The sequence below is a fragment of the Artemia franciscana genome, unplaced genomic scaffold (assembly GCF_032884065.1).
Source record: "Artemia franciscana unplaced genomic scaffold, ASM3288406v1 PGA_scaffold_34, whole genome shotgun sequence".
NCBI classification, from domain to species: Eukaryota; Metazoa; Arthropoda; class Branchiopoda; order Anostraca; family Artemiidae; genus Artemia; species Artemia franciscana.
In genome coordinates, this window is record NW_027062670.1 from 76732 (window position 1) to 101533 (window position 24802).

At 35.3% G+C, this 24802-nt stretch overlaps 1 protein-coding gene across 2 annotated transcripts in view; it reads left to right on the forward strand.

Annotated features, from left to right (window-relative positions):
• The window catches only part of LOC136041725 (calcium-transporting ATPase type 2C member 1-like), a 73787-nt gene that overhangs the window by 15237 nt on the left and 33748 nt on the right, over nt 1-24802 (forward strand). For both annotated transcript variants that reach the window (XM_065726469.1, XM_065726470.1), the window contains exons 3-8: nt 7175-7378; nt 12389-12478; nt 14833-14930; nt 16770-16878; nt 19567-19734; nt 23282-23456. In XM_065726469.1, the coding sequence (XP_065582541.1) occupies nt 7175-7378; nt 12389-12478; nt 14833-14930; nt 16770-16878; nt 19567-19734; nt 23282-23456 (844 nt within the window). The remainder of the gene's footprint in view (nt 1-7174; nt 7379-12388; nt 12479-14832; nt 14931-16769; nt 16879-19566; nt 19735-23281; nt 23457-24802) is intronic.

The following is a 24802-nucleotide window of genomic DNA, read 5'->3' on the forward strand; positions in this document are numbered from 1 at the left end:
GGGGTAATCAGCCCCCCAAGCCCTTTTTTCAAATGTATCGAATAAAAAAGTTGAGATAACCTGTTTTTGAAAATAGTTCAAAGATCATACAACAAAACTCCGTTGTCGGCAACCTCCGCCCCAGGACCTGGGGGTAGGCGTTGTAAGTTATGCCCTGGGGGCATATATGTTTCTTATGGAAGGGATAATCGTATAAACTTCAAAGAGGGCTCATTTAATTGGAAATCGAAACTTCTTGTTCTCTGTTTAAGAGTCGAAAGAGATTGGAGGGCAACTAACCCCCCCCCCCGTCCACGGGTTTTTTCCTTAAACCCTTCCCATAAGAACTTGAGATAGCCATTAAAAAAAAAAAAAATGGTTCAAACATCATATAACGAAAACTCCGGGTTCAACACACCCTCCCAAAGCCTGAGGGCAGGCGTTGTAAGTTATGCCCTGAGGGAATATATGTTTTTTATGGAAGGGATGCTCGTATAATCTTCATAGAGGGCTCATTTGATTGGAAATTGAAGGTTTTAATTCCTTTTTTAAGAGTCAAAAGAAACCGTAAGGCAACTAGACCTCCCACGCCCTTTTTTCTCCAAACCCACCCAATACAAATTTTGAGATGGCCATTTTTTTTAATAGTTCAAAAATTAGATAACAAAACCTCCTGTGTCGACACAACCCCCCAAGGCCAAGGGGGCTGGCGTTTTAAGTCCTGTCCTGGGGGCGTGTATCATTTTTATGATAGAGATGTTTGTACAAACTTCAGAGAGGGCTCATTTGATTGGAAATTGGAAGTTCTAGTTCACTTTTTGAGAGTCAAAAAGGATCTTTGGGCAACTAGCCCCCCAGACCCTCTTTTCCCAAACTCATCCGATAAAAATTTTGATATAGCCATTTTGTTAAAAATAGTTGAATGGTCAGGTAAGAAAACTCCTGTGTCGATGCAAACCCCCAGTGCCTGGGGCAGGCGCTGTAAGTTAAGCTTTTGAGGCATATATGGTTCTTATGGAAGGGATACTCGTACAAAGGGCTCTTTGACTAGAAATTAAAAGTTCTAGTTCACTTTAAGAGTCAACAGAGATCGGAGGGCAACTACCCCCCCTCCCTTGCCCTTTTCCCCTAAACCCATCCGGTACAAATTTTGAGAATATCCATTTTTTTTTAATAGTTTAAAAATTAGGTAACAAAAACTGTGGTGTCAACACAATCCCCCAGGGCCCAGGGGGTAGCCGTTGTAAGTTATGTGCTGGGGGTGTATGTGGTTCTTATGAAAGGGATGCTCGTGTAAGTTTCAGAGAGGACTCATTTGATTGGAAATTGAAAGTTCTAGTTCACTTTTTAAAAGTCAAAAGAGATTGTAGGGCTACTAGCCCCCCTCCATGCCCTATTTTCCTCAAACCCATCCGATAAGACCTTTGCGAGAGCTATTTTTTAAACGGTTCAAAGATCATATGACGACAACTCCTTGGTTGATACAATCCCTCAGGGCCCGGGGGCAGGCGTTGTAAGCTATGCCCGGAGGCATATGTGATTGTTATAGAAGGAGTGCTCGTATAAACTTCAGAAAGGGCTCATTTGATTGGAAATTAAGCCTCTAGTTCAGTTTTTAAGAGTCAAAAGAGACCGGAGGGCAACTACTCCCCCACGCCCCTTTTCCTCAAATGCCTTCGATGAAAATTGTTAGAAATAGATCAAAGGTCAGATAACAAAAATTCCAGTGTCGATACAACCCCCTCCCCCTTGGCCTGGGGGCAAGCGTTGTAAGTTGTGCTGTGGAGAGAGGGACAAACATGGTTCTTATGGAAGGGCTGCTCGCATAAACTTCAGAGAGGGCTCATTTCAGTGGAAATTGAAAGTTCTAGTTCACTTTTTAAGAGTCCAAAGAGATCTGATGCTAACTATCCCCTCTCATGTCCTTTTTTCCCCAAAATCATCCGATAAAAATTTTAAGATATCTATGTTGTTATAAATTATTCAAAAGTAAGATAAGAAAAACTCCGGTGTCGATACAGCCCCCCGGTGCCTGGGGGCAGGCGTTGTAAGTTATGCCTTGGGGGCATGTATGGTTCTTATGGAAGGGATGCTCGTATAAACTTCAGAGAGGGCTCATTTCAATGGAAATTGGAATCTCTAGTTCAACTATTAAGAGTCAAAAGATATTGGTGGGCAACTAACCCCCTCACCTCCCTCGTCCTTTTTCCTCAAAGCCATCCTATACAAATTTTGAGATTACCATTTTTTTTTAAATAGTTCAAAGGTCATCCAACAAAACTTAGGTGTCGACACAACTGCCAGGCCCCGGGGGGGCAGGCGTTGTAAGTTATTTCCTGGGGGTGTATATGTTTCTTACGAAATGGATGCTCGTATAAACTTCAGAGAGGGTTCATTTTATTGGAAATTAATAGTTCTAGTTCTCTTTTTAAGAGTTAAAGAGATCCGAAGGCAACTAGCCCTATCCCTAGCCCTTTTTGCCCGAACCCATCCTATCCAAATTTTGTGATAGCCATTTTATTTTAAATAGTTCAAACATCAGATAATAAAAACTCCGGGGTTGACGCAACCTCTCCAAGACGTGGGGGTAAGTGTTTTCACTTATGCCCTGGAGGCGTATAAGGTTTTATGTAAGGGATGGTCGTATAAACGTCGAAGGTGGCTCATTCGATTGGAAATACGTAGTCCGAGTTACCTTTTTTGATTCAAAAGTTAATGGAGGGCATCTACCCCCCCTTACGCAAACATCCTTTTCCCCAAATGCATCAAATGAAAATTCTTATGCAATCCTACTAATATCGGGGTTAATGCCAAATTTGCCCCTCACTTAATCGGACTATCCGTATTGGCTTTCTCAAAAAGTAGCCATGGCTTGATGCCCACAACGATTCGATTTTAATTGTCAGTTTTATTGAAATATTTCATCGACGAGATAAGAAAAACCTCCTTGTCAACATACCCCCCCCCCCTCGAGTGACAGGAAGGGTTTTAAATTATGCCACGGGGCATATAAGCTTTTTATCGAAGAGGTGATCGTATAAACTTTTGAGGAGACTCTGTTGATTAGAAATTGAAAGTTCTAATTCACCTACTAAGAGTTAAAAGTGATCCTTTGACGACTAACCCCCATCCCCCGCAAGCTTCTTTTCCCCAAATGCATCCAATCGAATTTTTTATATAGCCATTTCGTTCAAAATAGACCAAAGATAATATAAAAGGAACTCCAGGGATAAAACAGCCCCCCAGAATCCGGAGGCAAGTGTTGTAAAATGCGCCCTGGGGGTATATAAGTTTTTTTTTATGGAATGGATGGTCGTATAAACTTCAGAGGGGGCTTATTTGATTCTAAATTAGAATTTCTAATGTCCTTCTCAAGAGTCAAAAGTGATCGGAGGACAACTAGCTCCCACTCCAAGGCCCTTTTTCCCCAAATGCATCCAATCAAAATTTTGAGATAGTGATTTGGTTCAAAATTGTCTAAAGATCAAACAACAATAGCTCCGGAGTTGAAACATTCCCTGAGAGTCCGGGAGCAAGTGTTGTAAGCTATGCCCCGAGGGCATAAAAAGTTTTATTAAGGGGTGGTCTTATAAACTTAAGAGATCGCTCGTTTAATTGGAAAATAAAAGTTCTAGTTGCCTTTTTAAGAGTGACCAAAAGTGGTTTGAGGGTATCTACTCTCCCTCACGCCTTTTTCCCGAATTATAGATTTTGAGATAGAAATTTTTTTCAGAATTGTCGAAGATTCAAATTACTATAAATTTTGGATTGAGAAATCCTTCTTAGCATCCGGGACAAGAATTGTATCTTATGTAAGTTGTAGGTTTTTAAGAATCGAAAGTGATCAAAAAGTAACAAGCCCCCCCCCCCTTGTGCCTTTATTCTCCAAATGCATGTTATCAGAATTTTGAAATAGCCATTTTATTTGAAATAGTTCAAAATTCAAATTACAATAACTGATGGTTTGAGAAATCTTCCCAAGCCCCCGGGGCGTGGATTGTAACTTATGTAAGTTCCCATATGTAGGGGGCTCATTTGATCGGAAATTAAAACTTCTAGCTTTTTCTTGAGAGTCAAACATAAGCACTGGTCAACTAGTCCACGCCCCACTTTGCCAAAAGGCATCCGGTCAGAATTTGGAGATAGCCATTTTATTCAAAATAGTTCAAAGGACAATTAACTATGCTCACACCATCAGATTCAGCGTATCAGAGAACCCTATTGTAGAAGTTTCAAGCTCCTATCTACAAAAATGTGGAATTTTGTATTTTTTGCCAGAAGGCAGATCACGGAGGTGATCGTATCGACCCAGTGGTCCTAGAATGTTGTGAGAGGGCTCATTCTAACGGAAATGAAATTCTGAGGTATCCATTTTATTCAGCGTAGTCGAAAAACCTTATAACTATGTCTTTGGGGACGACTTACTCCCCCACAATCACCATGGGAGGGGCTACAAGTTGCAAACTTTGACCAGTGCTTACATATAGTAATGGTTATTGGGAAGTGTACAGACGTTTTCAGAAGATTTTTCGTTGGGGGGAGGGGTTGAAAAGATGGGGATATGTTGGGGGAACTCTCCATCGAGGAATTTGTCGTGGGAGGAGAAAATTTCTATGAAGGGAGCGCAGGATTTTCTAGCATTATTTAAAAAAAACAAAGAAAAATAAATATGAAAAGTTTTTTCAACTGGAAGTAAGGAGCAGCATTAAAACTTAAAACGAACAGAAATTATTACGCATATGAGGGGCTCACCTCCTCCTAATACCTCGCTCTTTACGCTAAAGTATTTTTAGTGATTTCAACTATTCTACGGCTTTTGTGATTCAGGGGTCATTCTTAATGAATTGGGACAAAATTTAATCTTTAGTGTAAAGAGCGAGGTACTGACGAGAGGGTGAACTCCTCATATATGTAATAAAAACATGAGATTACAAAAGTTCGTTACGTAAGCTAATTTATAAGTTACGTTTATCTTTTACTAATAAAAATATCCGTAAAAAATAAAAGTTCTAGTTGCCTCTTTAAGTAACCAAAAAATCGCAGTGCAACTAGGCTTCCTACCCCGTTCCTTTTTTTCTCAAAATCATTCGATCAAAACTATGAGAAAGCCATTTAGCCAAAAAAAACTTGCAAATTTTGTGTTAATTATTCCTCTGCGGAGAGCCAAAATCAAAACATGCATTGATTCAAAAACGTTCAGAAATTAAATAAAAAAACAAGTTTTTTTTTAACGGAAAGTAATGAGCAACATTAAAAATTAAAACGAACAGAAATTACCTCGCATACGAAAGGGGCTGCTTCCTCATCAACACCCCGCTCTTTACGCTAAAGTTTGACTTTCTCTCAACTCTGATTTTTAAAACAGTGAAAAACTTTAGCTTAAAGAGCGGGGCGTTGATGAGGAAGCAGCCCCTTTCACATACGAAGTAATTTCTGTTCGTTTTAAGTTTTAATGTCGCTCCTTACTTTCAGCTAAAAAAAACTTTTTTTTTTATTTAATTACAAACAAGAGTATGGCTACTGCCCGTTCTCCAAATGGTAAAAGTATCAATCTCTTAGCTAAATAACCAATTCTCTAACTTAGAACTATCATTCTCTTACTTAAGTGGCTTCAAAGTTCTGCGAAATTAATTTACCTTTTTTTATTATAATAATCGGGAGAAGAGAAATCTAACACAAGCGAGAATTGGATTAAGGATTGGTTGTTAGACTGCGGTTGTTTTCAGGGAGTAGCAAATATTTTATTTCGTTCTTATTACAAAATTGAAAATAAAATGAAAATTGCAATGAAACCAGTCCAGGATTTACCAATAGGTCACTAGCCCCTGCGGCTTCTACTATTCCCGAAGTTTTAGGGATTTCCCACGGAGCGGCGAAAACGCTTGGGTCTATAGGCGTCTCAAAGCTTTAAATCTGGCCTGGGTGAAACAAAATCTTGAGCAGGTGAGCTTTGAGTAATTAATATCATTGTATATCCAATATTCAGTTTAATTTATTAGTTCTTACCAAAATTGTTATTTTGGAATAAAAAAATATTTTTAATAGGGGAATTTTGAAAAACTTGAAAATTTGGCAATCAAAAAGGAACAGAAATTAATTAAAAAATTTTTTTCCGAAAAAGAAGTTTTCTAAAGAAAAGTAAAGGCCATATTAAACTTAAGATCAGAAGCAATAGAAACCTACAGCAAATCAAACTCAAAACAACCAGAAATTATTACTAAAGAAGAAATGGAACCCAAAACGAACAGAACTTAAATGAAAAATCATAGCGAAAAAAAAAAACATACAACAGGTACTAATATAAATGAATAAATAAATCTCAGAATAAGTAAAGCATAAGTTGAATATGCGAATCAAGCTTAAGACGAATAAAAATATTTTGCTATTGAGTCATGAATACACCTGAGATCAATTCTGATCTGCATTAAACATTCTAGTAAACATTCCTTCCCACTTCTTATTGTTCCGTGGAGTTTTCGCCTTGTTTTTGATGGGCTACCTTATGATATTTCAAAGTTTGTTTAATGGTAATTCTTCGTTGCATTCAGAAGATTTTGTTTAAATTTCTGGTAGGGTTTCCAGACCTAGTTTTATGTATTTCTGTTCCTTGCACTGTTTAATCGTGTAAAATTTGCCCTTTTTCAATACGTTTAAACATTCAGTTATCTTTCCGAGGTTTAATCGACTATCCACCTTTTTTTTTAAGCTGTAATGTCAGACATCGAGTTGAAATGTTGAACAATATTACCAGTATTCAAACATTTTTTTCTTGACTTTTGACTATCCTGGTATGTATATTTTCCTTTTTTTCTTTCTTATTATAGTGTATGTAAATCATGTCTTATTTATGTATTTTATACCTGATTTACCCAACGTCAACCGTTTCGTTTTGAGTGAATCTTATTGATTTTTGTATGTAGATTGGCTTTGTTGTTAAATAACATATCACCATGAGACTAAAATGAAAGCGAAATAATTAATGTAATACCATTGGTAATACATGAAACATAACAAAGAAAATGTATTTTTGTGTGATAAATTAGGCTGTATCAAATACATCACAAGAAAAAAATAATACAAACAATTAAGTAATCCGACGTCACCTAATGAAAATATTTTCGATAGAATAGTTTCGCTGGTGTTCACTCTTTAAATGTGGACCATAAAATGACTACAACTCAGTTTGTTCTTGTAGCTTCAAGATATCTCTGGAAGACAAATGTGGCTAAACTCAGATGGTGCTAGTATTTTAACAGCTGATGATGTCTTAGACCGTCTTCAGAGCAATGTTAGAACTGGACTCACTAACATTGAAGCCTATGCTCGACTTAAATTCCATGGCTATAATGAATTTTCTGTTTCTGAAGAAGAACCAATTTGGAAAAAGTATTTAGAACAGGTATTTTGTTTCAAATTTCTATCTCGTTCAAGTTTATCATAAAACGACAAGAAATAAAAAGTTTGTGTAGTTACCCTGTTCCACTGTTAGAGACTTCAAGGTCATCTGAATTTAAGCTTTTGGAGTCTTAAGTTAATAAAAAGAAGCCAACCCCGCCTACAGTATCTTTTCATTCGCGGTTAGTATATCATCTCAACCGTTATCCTATCAGAATGACTTATTCATCTAGATAAACGCCATGATGTGCCAGATTCTAAATACACTGAACTTTTTTGTTGAAGTACTAACCATAAAAAATCAATGGAGTGTGAATCGGAAATACTGAACTTTTAGCAGGTGGAGTGGATATTTTGAATTTATTGACGCGATAGAAAATTAACTTTTATGGAACCCAAAAAGAATTGTAACAATCCGTATGGGCAAAACTCAGAAATTGTGTCAGACTTGGTGCAGTATGAATCTTTGTTTAGAAAAATAATAGTTAGGAATTTAATAGCAAAAATAATTGAAGTAAATGGAAGAAAATAATGGTAATTTATCTGGTTTGTCCTCGTTGACACACTGTTGTGGAAAATATATTTAAAAATAATTTTAAAAATAATTTTTACACTTACTGTTGCAATTTAACTGTAACGTAAAAAATTAGGTTGGAGGATTATGTTACATTTGAGGCCTCTAATATATTAGAAAATCAAACAGTAACGAATTGTAGTAAGGAGCGACCCGGCTCAATAGAAACCAAAACACTAAAAAATGGAATTTTGATACCAATAGCTACATCAAAAGAATCGCATTTTAATGCTGATTTTAAATATATAAGTTTCATCAAGTTTAGTCTTACGCACCAAAAGTTACGAGCCTAAGAAAATTTGTGTTATTTTAGAAAATAGGGGGAAACACCCCCTAAAAGTCATAGAATCTTAACGAAAATTACACCATCAGATTCAGCGTATCAGAGAACTCTACTGTAGAAGTTTCAAGCTCCTATCTACAAAAATGTGGAATTTTGTATTTTTTGCCAGAAGGCAGATCACGGATGCGTGTTTATTTGTTTGTTTTTTTTCTTTTTTCTTTTTCCCAGGGGTGATCGTATCGACCCAGTTGTCCTAGAATGTTGCGAGAGGGCTCATTCTAACGGAAATGAAAAGTTCTAGTGCCCTTTTTAAGTGACCAAAAAAATTGGACGGCACCTAGGCCCCCTCCCACGCTAATTATTTTACCAAAGTCAACGGATCAAAATTCTGAGATAGCCCTTTTATTCAGCGTAGTCGAAAAACCTTATAACTATGTCTTTGGGGACGACAACATACTCCTCCATAGTCCCCGTGGGAGGGGCTACAACCCTCTCATATGTTTAATAAAAACATGAGAATAAAAAATTCTTTACGTAAGCTAGATTATAAGTTACGTATATCTTTTACTATTAAAAAGATTCGTAAAAAATTATAAGTTCTAGTTGCCTTTTTTATTAACCAAAAAATTGGAGGGCAACTAGGCTTCCTCCTCCGCTCTTTTTTCTCAAAATCATTCGATCAAAATTATGAGAAAGCCATTTAGCCAAAAAAAAAAAAAAAAAAAAAAATATGCAAATTTCGTTTTAATTATTTCTTGGCGGAGAGCCAAAATCAAAACATGCATTGATTCAAAAATGTTCAGAAATTAAATAAAAAAAACAAGTTTTTTCAACTGAAAGTAAGGAGCGACATTAAAACTTAAAACGAACAGAAATTACTTCGTATATGAAAGGGGCTGCTTCCTCATCAACGCCCCGCTCTTTACGCTAAAGTTTTTTACTGTTTTAAAAAGAAGAGTTGAGAGAAAGAGTCAAACTTTAGCGTCAAGAGCGGTGCGTTGATGAGGAAGCAGCCCCTTTCATATACGAAGTAATTTCTGTTCGTTTTAAGTTTTAATGTCGCTCCTTACTTCAGTTGAAAAAACTTGTTTTTTTTATTTAATCACCATACGTGTCGAGCTTCCAGAGCGTTTCAAAGGAGAAAAAAATTAATGCTCAAAATCTACTGTTTTATTGTGAAGGATTTAAACTTTTCCAAAAACAATAGTGAGAATGTGCATTTTGTTAATGATTCTTTAAAATTTATGCGTGAAACTTCGAGTTTTCATTGCCAAAAGCGCACACCATTTTTTAATTATATTGATAAGGAGTATTGGTGTGGAATATAACCATAAGTAGGGTACAACCGAGATTTGGGTTGAATTTGTGATTAAATTTGGTCGTCTGTAACCGACTGGAATCTTGCAGGGTATATTCTGGTTCAAGGAGACCTCACCAGAAAACACAAAGTTTAGAAGAAACCTAGTGTCAATTTACAATGCCAGAGAATGGGTCGCAATTGTCTTGTATTCTTGTTGTCTTTGTTTGTTTTTTTTTCTCCAATTAGTATTTTGTTTTTGACCCACTAGCATGGTAATAAAGTAGAGTAACAAAAACAAAAGAAAAAAGAAACAAGAAAAACTTTCGTACGACAGTATTAAATATAAAAAACAACCGTGTAAATCAAAATATTCGATCGGGACGATGAATAGGGCCTAACCGCAGGCAAGCCTCTTCTTTTAGCTTGACATTCTTTAGCAATTCTTTAGCATTCTTTAGCTTTCTTTAGCAATTATTATTGTTTATTTTTTAATTTTACGGACGAAAAGCACTGCTAAATTCAAGCTTTTAGATTTGCTGATTTACTGTCATGGTTCTAAGTGGCAACACTGACGAAACACACTGTCCTAAATACTTCATAATCTTCAAAAGTTGTATTGTCAAAGGTTTTTCCCTGAAAAGTTTTTTTTTTAATAGAAAGTTTTTCAAAACAGGATAATTTCTTATAGCAGCCTAGACATCGGACAGAATTAGTAGCAGGTTTTTATGGTCCGCAACTATGGATCCGGCATCTGTTGTTGTATTATGCAGAAGACCAACGTATCATTGTTGTGTAATCATCTAACTTATTATAAGATGTCAATATGTCAGTAGCACTAAACATTCGAATAATCTTTCGATTCCTATACTGAAAGGCAGATATAAAAGGTATTTAGAGTAACGGAAATGCAATCCTTTAATGTCTAGTACTAGTATTAGTGCTATGCATATATAATTGGGTGATGTATTAGATGAATAGGTGGATAGGTGATGTATTAATTGCAATAAAGTCCTATGTATTAGATGGATAGATGGATAGGTGATGTATTAAGCACAATAAAGGCCTTACAAAACAGCACAAAGTAATTAGTATCTTAGTATTAGTACATTAACTATCTAAGAACGTATAATAATAAATTATAAGTGTCATTTGACAAAAAATCAAGATAACTACAAAAACGAAAACGGATTCAAAACATTTAAGAGTAAAGAATAAATTATACAAAGATATGCGCATAGTACACATTATCACTTACTAGACCAAAATTATGCAGATTTTCTTTCCGCATAATAAAAATCCCACTCCCCACCCATGCTGAATATTATAGTTAGATATTTAAAAGAAAAGATAAATTTTGTACTGAACTACGGCCGATAAAACATCTGGAATTTATATTCAAATTTTGCGTGAAAATGTTGGAAATACTTTACAAATTATCAAACAATCAACATATAATAAGACTAAGTCAATTAAAAAGAATCAACTCGTTTTAAAATATTTTCCTAAAAGTTTCGATACTAAAGTAAAAAGTGTTATTTCTTTATTATTACCAATAGCGGTAAAGCCTAAGGGTCATTTTGTAAGCAACAAACAAACATAGACTTGAAGTAAAAAAAATGAAATCAAGAGACGGCTATTCCTTACAACTACTACTACTACCAACCACTCACTTCAGCACCAAGCCGTACTCACGCTCCTCCTCCAACCCAATCTGTTCAAAGTCTTCCTCTTACGCCCTCCCATGAATTTTCAGTTTCTCTTCCTTACGGCCTCCTCACACCCCATTCGGGAACGACCGGCTTTTCGTTTGGTCCTAGATACTTTACAACAATAAATATGATCTGAAGTGCGAACATCTATGCTTAATATTATAAGAATAAACTACCTTTTGTTTGTAATTTATAAATACACCTTTCAGAGATATATTCTGTGAAAAGCTTGTAAAATAAATAGTAAACTAATATTGAGTTAAACTAAATGTCGAAGGAAAGAGGAAAGCTAAAGAGGACAACAATAAAGCGCTATTTACTAATGTAAGCTAAACGACAAATTTCAAAACTGAAATTCATTAAGTTGTACCGAGTATTTACAAGTGTAGTCTAAAAGGCCTTGACCTCTTTCACTCAGAGTACAACTCTACGACCTCCGCCGTTAAACTCTTCCACATTTCTGCAACCCTTCAGAAACGAAGATTGTGACCAACTGCTCTATATTGGTCTAAAGCAGCGTTTTCTAAATTCTTTTGATCGAAGACTCAGCAAAATTTTGAAATTGTTCGTGTCCGAGGTTATGAAAAAAGAAGCATTTATTTGCAAAACAAATTTATTTTTTTAATAGAAATTTATTTCTTCGTTTGCTTACTTCGTCGCAAAGATTTCATGGTAATCATATAAGAAAAATACAAGTAATCAAAAATAACAATTATATTCATCTACAATCTTAGCAAATAGATCTTGGGAAGGGACATTGATATCATTAAATATTTAAGCCGGGAAATGGACAAAAATCACCCTGAGAGAATCACAACACCTAGCAACGTAAGAAGAAAAACCCACCGGGGCGGAAGATCATACATGTGCAAATATGCACTTACTCACTATTCCTACTGTCCAAATGATATAAAAACAATAATATTAAAAAATGTGTTTTACAAGTTCTCGTACAACTCTACAATTTTTTTTCATGACCAGGGGAATGGGTTGTGATCCACATTTTGTAAAGCTGACGTATAGTATGCTTTTTCTCATCTTCATCACTGAATTTGCTGCCACACAAAAATTGTATTTTAGTCTTATGTTACGTCTTGGACCGTATACTTGTAAAGCAAGTGGTTTCATCTGTTTTTGTTTTTTTCTAGTTCAAAAACCCTTTGATTTTGCTTCTCCTTGCCTCGGCTCTGGTTAGTGTTTGTATGCAACAATATGATGATGCAGTTAGTATCACTGTTGTAAGTATATCTTCTTGTTTTAATTAATTGTTTGTTGTCTTCTTTATTTTTGCTTTAAAGAAAATAGCCAACATCAATTTGAGAATTTGGCGTTTTTCTACAAATCTTTTTGATTTGAGTTTCATATTTTAAAGTAGCGTTGAGCCGTAGCATAAAACAGCGTTATGTTGTTGATTTGGGAGTATGTCCTGTTTTGTTTCTAGGTTGGAGGATCGGATTGAATTTTTCTGAAAAAGCTGTTTTTGCTGTTGGGGTATGGAGGGTAAGGGGACTTATAGCTTTGATTGGGAATGGATAGCAAAATGTTTGGCTCTGTGGCTAGTTATTACAGAATATTAAATGAGCATGGAATTTTGAGATAATTAGAAGAAGAAGAAAATGACAAGGAAGCAAAGTGTAGGTTTTACAGCAAAAGTAGCTTAAAAAAGAGAGTATAAGCCTTTTTCCCTGTTATGTACGTTTTTTTTACTATGCACCTTCTTTGTTTTTTAGTTTTGACAAACATGCTCCTCTTGCCCTCCCTGTTCCCAAATTTATTTTTCCGAGCAAAATTTTACAAACGATGATAAAGAAAATGGCCCTTCCCGTGGCATTTTTTGGATTAAACCCTATCAATCAGGAACTTAAAACAGTTTCAAATTTGGTGAGAGTTTTAGTACCACAATCAGAGCTAGTGAAAAAGTAATCCTTAAAATGTTCGATTTAACCTTTTTGAAGTTTCATATAAGTCTATGTGAACAAAAAGGATAACTTAGCATTTATACATTTATTTGTGGGTCACCCTCTGTCAACTGGTATACATATCCAATTTTTTACCACGCTTGGTACAATTTTTCCAGATGCGTCTTCATACCATGCATGGCATACTCCCACCATGTGTAGCTTGCACGACCCGTTGTACACGACTGTTAAAAGTGGTCAAACCCACCACTTAAGGTAAGGTAAATAAAATTGGTTGTCTCTACTTTGGTTCCAACACTGATTGCATGCTAAATTATCTTGACACGCAATCTCATAGCTCGTGCAAATGGGTAAAAACCAAGAAATTCTTGATGTTTGTCACTAATCATCACTAATTTTGACTCAAAACTAGCGGTGTATTTTCTATTTTAATTCTAATCCTGCTTTAAATTTGTGAGCTTGATACAGTTGAATTCGTACTGCCGGCTGTCGAATGCGGCCTCTCTGTGTAGTGGTACACTACGAAGGTATGGACTCCCTGTCATTAATGACTACGATTTTGTGCTTTCGACTCTACTTCTTATTCTTCACAACCTGCATCATTTGCCTCAGATCGTAAATTTGGTGCTGAACCCTTTCCTTCGTTGTACACTAAGTGATATTCCACTTAGGGCTAGGGATAGGCCCTTTTAAGTATAAATATGAATGCGTTATAGCTAAATTCTTTTTGAAATAATTCTAAATGTTTATTAAGTCGTTTATGCATAGTATGTCTTCTTCATACTCATGCTACAATATTAGGCTTTTTGCAAAGAGTAAATGAAATAACTTTTAAAGGCAGATCTGAGAAGCGTATCTAAAATGATTATGCTTTTAGTTAAAAGACGAAGTTGTATCATCCTAGCAACGGCCCAGATATACGATTCATGCTTGTGTATTAAAAAATTTGTGCCAAAAAACACACCCCGATCCTTGTCGAGCGATACATTATAACATTCTGCGCCATAAATAGTGCGTTCAAACATTCCACGATCGCTTATCCGACAAGCGCAATTACTTATCTTTTGTGTTGCATGAGACATAAACAACTTTAGAGGCTAGTAGGATTACTACCTGAAACGGTTTGGGTTTTTTGTTGTTACTCCTGCTAACCCCGGAAAAGTTCAGGCTAACTGAGTATGAGTGACATCATGCACAAACAAAACTTCAATCATTTCAAAAATGGAAAGAATATGTGAAATGATATGCAGAGAACAAAAAGAGACAATAATTGTGAAATGTGCGACACCTTTAGAAGTTTTGTAAATAAGCTATGATTACCCTGGAGTGCATGTGATTAATACTGTTAATTCGACCAGTTGTCCATAGCGTTCCAGTTGACAAGTTGCCGGATAAGTATTTGCTGTTATCTTTTACAGATTACATCCTATGAAGTTAACATTAATTCGAATAAAGGACACTTGAATACAATATAAGATTTAAGACATGTCTTAAATTAGCAATTTATAATACCATCTATTTTGACAGAATCTGTTCTGCAATTCTGGAACTAGTATGCTCAGCTCAAATATTTTTACAATCAAAAATAGACTGTTTCCTTTGAAGTAAGTTTTTATTGTCATGCAGCTCCATAAATTATAGACTTTATGTTTTTCTTTTGTTTTATTTTTTAGGCAATAGTTATTGTAGTCACCGTAGCATTTATTCAAGAATATAGGAGTGAGAAGTCACTTCAAGCTTTGAATAAGCTTGTGCCTCCGTCTTGTACTTGGTAATATGTTTTGTCTTTGTTTCAATTTGTAGTTTTTAACTAAGAATTTGTTTCAATTTCTTTATTACAGTATGAATCCTTCTTTATAATCAATAAAAATAAACGAAAAGTCAGATTGAAGTAAAAAGATGGGGAGAAATTATTTTGAATGAAACGCTGCCCTCCTCCCCCTACCCTCTCCCTTGTAGAAGACCTAGTGAAGGTTTTAAGTTTAATATTTACATAAAAATATTTTTTTTTGTATATTCTATGAGTTTGTTCGAGTATTGCATTTGCATGTATTTCTTTTAAAGCCCAGTGCTTGGATAAATTTATATTTGTTCTTTTGGATTTGTAGAAGATAGTAGGGAGTAGGGAGGATACCCTCCTGATATCTAGCAATTCCTATTAGATTAAGTAAAAAAAAAAAAAATAGTTCCATTTGATTAGTTCCAGTTCCATAGATTGTTTTGTAGTTTAATTTCATTGGCTTTTCATATTTATCTACGTTCTATTCGTATTGGATGGCACCGACTTTCAATAATATGTCGTTAAAGGCTTTAAAAGGCTGCACAAGGAAAATATTCCTGTGCCTCTAATGCAACGACAATAGATGCTGTCCAACGTTTTCTTCCTTTGAGGCTATGGTTAGTTTCCTGGGGTCGAAAACGAAACTCAAGTTGATTTTCAACTCTAAACATGTACTCACTCCTAAGCATACGAATCGAATGAGCCCTTGCCCAATACTTTATAACTACTCCTTTGACTCGATAACAATTCATCTGTTGCTACGACTTTAATGAAAGAGTCTTGAACCAAGTTTTTATTTAGAAATACGTGTTTCCTTACTAAATTCCAATTACAAAAATGTTTCTTCACTGCTACTCGTGGTTCGCTTTGCTGCTATGAAAGTAACTAGATAATTTTGGAACTTTTAACCAGCCGGTGAAGTTTATCTGGCAATCCATAAATTAAAACTTAAAAAGATAAATTTAGAACTTAGTTGATGCATGTGAACAAGAATATTAATTCAGCTGTGGTAGGGCTTTGGGACTTTGACGACGAAAGAAAAAATAAATATTCATCAACTTTATTTCAGGACTCGATAATGATGGCCAAGAATAGTTTCAGAGAAACTTTGATGGCTAAAAAATGCGCTGTTAAGCAACATTATCTAGAACCATTTTAAAAGATTGTTGGGGTGCTCCTCGGATGATTCTAGGGGGAACTTTACCTCCCTATCCCCCTTTGTTTGCAGTAAGTTTTACAATACAGTTACTTAAAGCCAACCAAAACTGTCCGTTTTCTTTTGTAGACTTAAATAATTATTGTCGAAGATAGAACTAGCTTGTACATCAAAATTTGTTGAAACTGCATAGAGTTTATATTAGATTTAAATCTTAAGTTTAAAAAAGCTTTTGTTTTTGCCAAAGGAAATTTTACAAGTAGGATCTTCAACATTTTCATTGTGACATTCAGAATTAAAAAATTTTGTACTGTTATATGATATTTATCATAATTCAAATATTAATTAGCACATCTTCTTTTCATAATACAAACATCAGTTTTGATAAAGTTCAAATTAGTTTGAGTTTTTCTTCGTAAATAAATCTTTTTATTTTAAATGTTTTTTTTTGTTTTCGTTTTTTCAAAAAGAGAAAGAAAAATATCGACAATAATTTAAATGTAGCTCGCAAAATTTGTTTAAACTGTAAATCCTATTTATCTAGAAACATATATCAGAACCTTTACCATATATTATTAATGCTTTAACGATCATATTTGCCCCCCCCCCAATAATGATGTCATTAAAACGTGTTCAAAAGCACTGTAATATATTTGTGTTTTGTTTCTTTTCAGTTTACGTGAAGGTAGGATAGACACAATGTTAGCCCGAGATTTAGTTCCTGGAGATATAATTTATCTCAATGTTGGAGACCGAATCCCAGCTGATGTGCGCTTGTTCGAGGTGAGTTCATTCAGTGTAGAGGTGTACTTTGTACTGTATTTCCCACGCCAAATAGTTGTGGGTACGCGATATACCCCTAATCCTTTATCCAGTTTAACCGTTAGGCGTCATGATATGTGTTGAGTCTTAGCTTGAAGGAGTTAACTGAAGACTTTACCGTGGTAATTTCCTCCCAAACAGGTAAAGCTAAAGATAAGTAAAAGTTTTTAAGTAGACTTTCTTAGGCGATTATTTCTTCAGGAAAATATTGCATGGTGTTTCTGATTTGACGAATGGTGGCACAAGCTTCTCTTATGCTTCTCAGAATGAGGTAAGCGGATGTACCTGCTGATGACAATCATTCACGCCACTTTGTCTTTAAAGATACTTATGACATGCTAGACAACATAAAGAAAAACAAAGACAAAGAAAATACTAGACACGAGAAAAAAAGAAACTAGAAAAATACACGGGAAGATTAAGAAAGAAAAACAAGATGCAAGGAGCTTTCGCCTGTCCATGAACATTACTGCTACTCCTAATTCCTATAAAAATCTTAGCTCTGGCAAAGAATTGTAAATAACAGTAAGACGGAAAAAAAGATGAAAAAAAATAAAAAAAATATTAAATGGTAATGCTGGTTGATAATCAAATGAATATTTTTTTTTTACCTTCTTGCCAATTTTTTTTTTGCTGTTTTATCAGTTTGATTTAGTTACTTTCCCACAGTTTGTTTTGTAAGCAAACGGTCAATCAAGCATGTATTCGATATTTTCTTCACATCGAATTTATTTTCCAACATATAAATTTGCATTAGGTTACGGATATAAAGGCAAAACATTCTTTTGTAAAGATACATCCGGTGAAATATTAATGTAAAATTATATAGGAAATAAACAACATGTCAATTTCTCTACATTGCAGTAATTAAACAATGTATTTGTAAATCGTGCAAAAGGAAAGTCTTATCGTGTAGCTAGGTACACAGGTAAAAGGGTACTTATTTATTAGAGAGTTAGATGATAAAGTAGATGAAATAAAATAAATACAAACTGAACGAAATAAATTTTCGAAAGCAAACTTTTTGAAAGCTTCATCATTGGGTGCTGAGGCTATTGTATCTGAAAGACTATTCCAATGTTTGACTGCACAGCAGGATAAAAATTGTTATCACTGTATATCAGCTAAATTTGAAACCTTCCCCTCCAATCCCCGATATCCGTATACAACCTTATTTTGGATGTAACAATAATGAGACAACATAATTAAAAAAAGGAGTCAGAATAAACACTAAAACACGGAAATATATAATTATGCTGATTGACGTTAAGTTTCTGGCTGCTTGTTCTGTGATGTGAATATCGAAATCTGCAGGGTCTGAACTTCGAGACCTTTGATCAACACTAAAAAAGTAGTTGAGTTTCTGGTGATATCATAACCGATAAATAATCCCTATTTTCCGTTAAGGTACATTTGTCTCTTGAGAAATTTCGAATTTTTTTGTATTTAAGAGGGCTTTTTAGGAAAGACAATATATAAATACTTCAAGTGTGCCGCCAGGAAAATTGAAGGAGGGGGGTGGGTGCTACTAGGAGTTTTTGCTTAGATTTAGATAGGAGTACTAATCATATTCTTTTGTTAGTTTATTTTTTAGATGTTGTATTGTTTTCCAGGGGATGCCATTCCTCTGTCGGACCCGTTCATGGTGGTTGTTATGATAAACTTATATGTAATTATACAAAGTTGGATCTCGGGGTTTCAGGGGATTTTTGTGTGGAATCTGCTTAACTAGTAAGTTATTTTATTACTTGGTGATTATTGAACAATTTAACAATAAAATTAAATGTACCATCATATGTACATCATATTGTACACGGAAATGGAATAGTTTGACAAGTAATATAAGGAGTATTGGAGATCCTGTTATATTTCAAAACAATTAAGGAACTGCTTTTTTTAGATATGAGGTTTGACTCATTCGTTTATTTTATTTATTGTGGGGATTATGATGATATGTAGTTCCCAGAGGAGAAGTGAAGTAATGATGTTTTTTTTTTCATATTTATAGTTGAGTGTGGTGGTATTAGTGGTGTCAGTGGTCTAGTGTTCTTTTATTTTATTTATTTTGTTTTCTCTACCCCCCCGCCTCGGACAAGCCTTGCATTTTAGGGAGGTAGTAACCATTTTTTGTTTATTATCTGTTTAAAATGAATAAATCATTCTCTCTCTATGCCATCCTCCCCATCCTCTTAAGGCTCTGAAACTAGAAGAGGGAGAAAAAACATAAAATTGAAACAACAACAGCAACGAAAAAGACACTAAAAAAGAAAAGAACTAGCAACCGCCCACCCATAGCTACTCACTAAATTGCCATGTCCCTGAGATGTCAACCGTAATGGGTCTATATTCAAAAAGTTGTCAGTAAACAATTAGAAAAGAAGAATAAGTAAATATATAAGTAATAAAAATGAGAAATTATGCAGAGATAAAAAATGTTTTACGATTTTTTTGAAGCCCCCAGACGAGTGACACTTTTATCTAGATTCAGGTATCACGCACCAGGCACCACGAGTACCATTCCAGGCACCACGAAGAGCAGTGAGGGGATTGAAGTCTAATATTATTTTTAGATTAACCTGCAATTTGGAGTAAACAAAAGTCTTTGGTTGAATCAAACTCCGGCTTACTGTTAAATTCTTTGATTTTCAGACAATCGAATTAGCAGTAGATGAATCAAGTTTGACTGGTGAAACCGAGCCTTCTAGAAAGATATCCGATGCAGTTAGCACAGAAATTCCTGGTCGAAACGATATTAATTCTGTTACTAAGGCAAATTTAGCTTTTATGGGAACGTTGGTGCGATGTGGCTCTGGAAAGGTAATATTTTGTCAATGGACCTCTAGGTTGTGTTGTATTTTCTATCAGTGGCTACCAATGGGTGTCACTGGGTATTTTTGTACTACATGTCACTTCTGGGCTGCTGGGTATATATTTTTGATAAAACAAAGAGAGATAGAGAGTTTACCTGTAAAAAGTTGTCTTAAAAACTTTGCTCTTTTAATGGTTCAAAATTTCATACAAAAGAACTTTCAATATTTGAACATAACATTTAGTGGGATAATATGTAAGTATCGGGTATCAAAATAATGTGATTTAGTTACAGGAAGGCGTTTCATAAATAAACCAAAGGATCTAAAGCACATTTTAACACGGAAGTATAGGGCAGTCATATCTTTTATGGTTTTTAATAGGAAGCTCTTGAGAATTTTTTCTTAAATTATTTGGAAAATGGAGGTAATTGTCAATTTGACAAAGTGGTGGTGGAATTTATTCTAGGATAACTGTTTAAATGGAGAGAAAGTGTTTTGGCCAATTTTGTAATTCCTAGGATGTTGTTCTAGGAAGCAACGTGAAGCAAAGCTAGATAAGAAAACTAAGCTAAAAATAAAGTGTTTTTCCCTCACTCACTGCAGTACCAAGCCGAATGAAGCAAACACAGCCACACACGCTCCTCCCCGATCTCAATCTTTTCAATGCATCTATCCCAAGAGGTTCCGATTTCCCTGAAATCTTTCCTTACGACATTTTCCCATCCCATTCTAGGAGCACCTGCTTTTCATTTAGCCCTAGATGTTTAGCCGTTGTGGATCGTCTTTGACAATCGATCATCCTTTATCCGCAGAGCAGGTCCTAGCCATCGCAACCTTTCTCTTATTATAGCCCTAGAAAGCGGGATTGAATCACATTTTCTTTGAGATTACTGTTAGACATACGGTCAGTCAGACAGATACCCAAGACAATCCGTAGGCAAAATCTGTGGAAAATATCTAACAGATCCTCCTCCGTTTTCCGAGTCGCCCACGTTCTAGAACTATACTTGTCCAATATTATCACTGAAGCTTCCAAAATTCTAATCTTGGTTCACAGACATGATCTTCCCATTCTTCCGAACTTTTTCCAACTGTAAAAAATTTGCTGGGCCTTTGCTATTCTACTTCTAATATCTTCACTATATCCACCATGTTTACTAATAATACTATTAAGCTATCTATTTGATCAATCTTCCCGTTGCACAGTATCTTTTCTTCGCCTTCACTTATTCCCAGTCGAAGTGACTAAGCCTTCTTGACACTAATTTTCATTAAACCTATTCCAGCACCCTATACTATCAAAACCTCCAAAAAATAATTCATTTTGAGAATCTAAGACACTCGAATCACCAGTAAAATCTATATTTGGAGAGTTTGACCCTCCCATTTGACTCTATTCTCTCCCATAGCCTTCGCCCTGTTCTTTATGACAAAATCCATCGAAATAATTTATATAAATGGGAATAGAACGGAATCATAATATATGAATCATAAGCTGTTTTTTAATTACAGAAATGGTTGAATATTATTGGTGAAAATTTAATTTTTTGCACATGGACGTTCAACAAAAAGATTTCGTTTTGTCAACATATCAATTTGTATATAAACTGAGATTAAATGAGCTGAAATCTTCACAATAATAATAATATTTATTTATAACCCACTGACATCAAAAGATAAATAATAGAGTAAACACTATAGAAAACAAATAACCAAAAAAGGTAAAGGTAAAGGATACGGCATTAGACTTTACAGTCCCTACCGGCGGTGCTGATCTCCGTTTCTTGGCCCTTCAGCCAGGAAGTGCAATGGGGGGTTGGGGGCCAGCCATCCTGTGCTTTCACACACCCTTCCTGTTTACCTTCCCCAGATTTCTCCAGGTACCCATTTAGAGCTGGGTCGACTCTGGCTAAGCTTACAGAGTCACGCCACTGACCCCCGTCCCAACTGAAGAATTGGGCACACTGGGATTCGAACCCGCGTCCTCTCAGACAAAGGATCCCGAATCCAGCGCACCAGCCAACTCGGCCAGGACCAAACGTGATACAAAAACAAAAATCAACAATAACCTTAATCAGCAATAATATTAATCAACAATAATATTAAATAATAAGATTAATAAGACAAACGGATTAAGCTGTTGTGAGGCGACAGAGCTGATAGAGTATTTCCGAAAGCTTTTCGTGTAAACCAGTCAGCTTCTCAATAATATTCGGAAGGTAGAACTTATTCACTCTCTTTGAATTCCTGTACCAAAGAGGAAGATGAAGAGGAAATTTCCAGAACTGGAAATACGCCACTCGATTACCACCAAAATCCTTTTTCCTAAAAATAGGGTAAAGCCAAGAAAGCTAAAGAACAGAATGATCTGAAAAAGTTGAATAAAGTTTATCAAAGGCAATACGACCATATTTCCCTCGATTGGCTACAGGTTTAGAGCAACCAATCTGGATTTTCGTTCTAGCATCCCGGACAGCAATATCACGAAAAAGTTGTAATATTTTTGGTAACTCTAATACCCAACTCTAACAACTCTAACTCTAACCTAATCTACGTGAAGGATACTCACATTTGTCAACAGTAAGCGAAAGACCGATTTTAGTAAAATAATAAGAAACTATGAACTATCTGCGACAGACTGAGTTTAGAACGGATAATCAGAAGAATATCATCAGTATAAGCAAGGTGCAAGTATCGGTTAACCCAAAAAAAAACACATAGAAGAAATATTCTCAAGAATACTGCAAATACAGAATTGAAAAATTCTTGGAGATCTTAAAGAAGTCAGTGTAAAAAACGGCGAGAGAAACCCTTTTTCAAAAGCTGGCATAAAAGACGGCCATATTGAATAAACACCATCGTTTTGAGCTTGAAAAAACGCTACGTCTGCAGATCATTAAGATCTGGTAGAATATGTTGAATTATTTCAAGAATGTACGACTAAACAGCATCGCTATCTGAATTCTGGCAGACTAGAAGGAGCCGTGCGTTAATACTCTTGGTAAAAATAACTCCTTTAAAGAATTGTCCAAGAAAGAATGATGATATTAAATTTCAACCCCTTTATAAGTTTTTAATCATAAACGCAGCTTCTAAGGGGAGGAAACTGATTTGTACTTGCTTAGGCTGTAATAGGTTACATGAGTCATGTAAGCTCAGTTGCATTGTAGTTCCAGTATTCGAATTTTTGGCCAAGAAAAGCTTTCTAGTGGCTTTTTCCCTTATTACTTAGACATCTGAAAGGCTGAGAAGCGACAAAAATCAAATATTTCTATTTAATTAAATTACGAAGAACTGAAAACGTGATACCTAGCTTATGAATTATGAAAATGTCAGATTACTTGGGGGGGGGGGGTAGTGGTACAAACCTGCAACTTAAGATAATTCAGGAAGTGAATCTTTTTGTTTTGTAGCATAATCTTTGTGGCAAGTAATAATGTAAATTAATGGATTATGTAAGAAGCCCCCTGAATATTTTTAGCTCTAATGCTATGTTCGGACTACTTTCTATAAACTTCAAATCGTTGCTTTATATTTGCTACCTTTTATTATAGGGCATTGTTGTCTGCACCGGGGAAAGATCTCAATTTGGGGAAGTTTTTCGTCTGATGCAGTCTGAGGAAGCACCCAAAACACCACTGCAAAAGAATATGGATGCGTTAGGAAAACAACTTTCATTCTATTCGTTATGCATTATAGCATTGATTATGGTTCTTGGATGGATAGAGGGTAAAGAATTTTTGTGTAGATAAGATAATATGCTCTAGATTGCCAATTGTTACCTTGACACCAAAACAAACTGTGTTTTAGTTTTTAATATGTGTTTTCAGTTCTTCGCTATCGTATCTCTGATTATCCTTTTATGAGCAAATCCTTTATTATAATAAAAAAAAATTGGAAGAAAAAAAATTATTGTAGAAGAATTTGTTTCAATGAAAAGAAATGTGACAAAATTAAAGTTTATAGAAGAGGTGAACTATAGAGACCCCCCCCCCAAAAAAATCTCAGACATGCTTTGGTAAAAATAAAATGGCAGAATGTTATATTTTTAAATTATGTTGAGGTTGTAACTGAAAATGCTAAAATAAATGTTTGAAGAGAAATCACCGCAGAGGTTCTATTGGTTTTTTTTTGTTTTGTTTTTTTCAGAAACAGCTATGGTAAGTTCAGGAACACTGGGAAAATTTTGTTCCGGCCAGTGAATACGGCCATGGAAAAGCGGTGTAGTGTTACTGCTACAATAATAGATTCTTTTTCCTCAATCATAATTTCGTCTGTCATAGAATGGCCAATAAACCATAAAATCGTGGTTTTCACATGTTTTCATAGGCAGCGCAATAGCGCTGCCTTAGTAAAGAGCGATGTGGGCACAAGTTTTTTTTTTACCAGGACACTTCGTATCGAAGGAGTTGTAGAAACTTCGAAAAGGGCTTATTCGATTGTAATTAAGGGTCCCCCTTCTTAATAGTTGAAAGTGACCGGAGGATAACTAACCCCCCTCCCATGCCCACCATTTCCCCAAAAACATCCAATCAAAATTTTAGATAGCCATTTCGTTTAACGTAGTTAAAAGGCCCAGAAATTATGTATTTGTGTAATTATGCAATTATGAAAACCCCTCTCAGCCCTCAGGACAAGAGTTGTAAGTTATGACCTGGTCGCATATAAGGTTTATATGGAAAAGCTAATCGTATAAACGTCGGAGGGGGCTCATTGGATGGCTAATCAGAGCTTAAAATAGTTGGAGTGCTTTTGGAGGAAGATATCAAATAGAACTCGCACGCTGACTATCTGACTAAAAAAGGCGCCTCACTTTTACAATTGTTTTCCAACCTTAAGAGATTTGGTATGCCAACGAAGTTTTTGAAATCTTTATACTGCAGCTATGTGAGACCTATTCTTGAGTATACGTGTCCAGCTTGGCATCCGGGTTTGACGAAAGATCAATCAATAGACTTGAGATGATACAAAAAAGAGCTGTAAAAATTATCCTTGGACATAACTATTCAACATATGATGATGCACTAAAACAACTCAACTTGAATTCACTTGATAGTCGTAGACATGAGTTGACA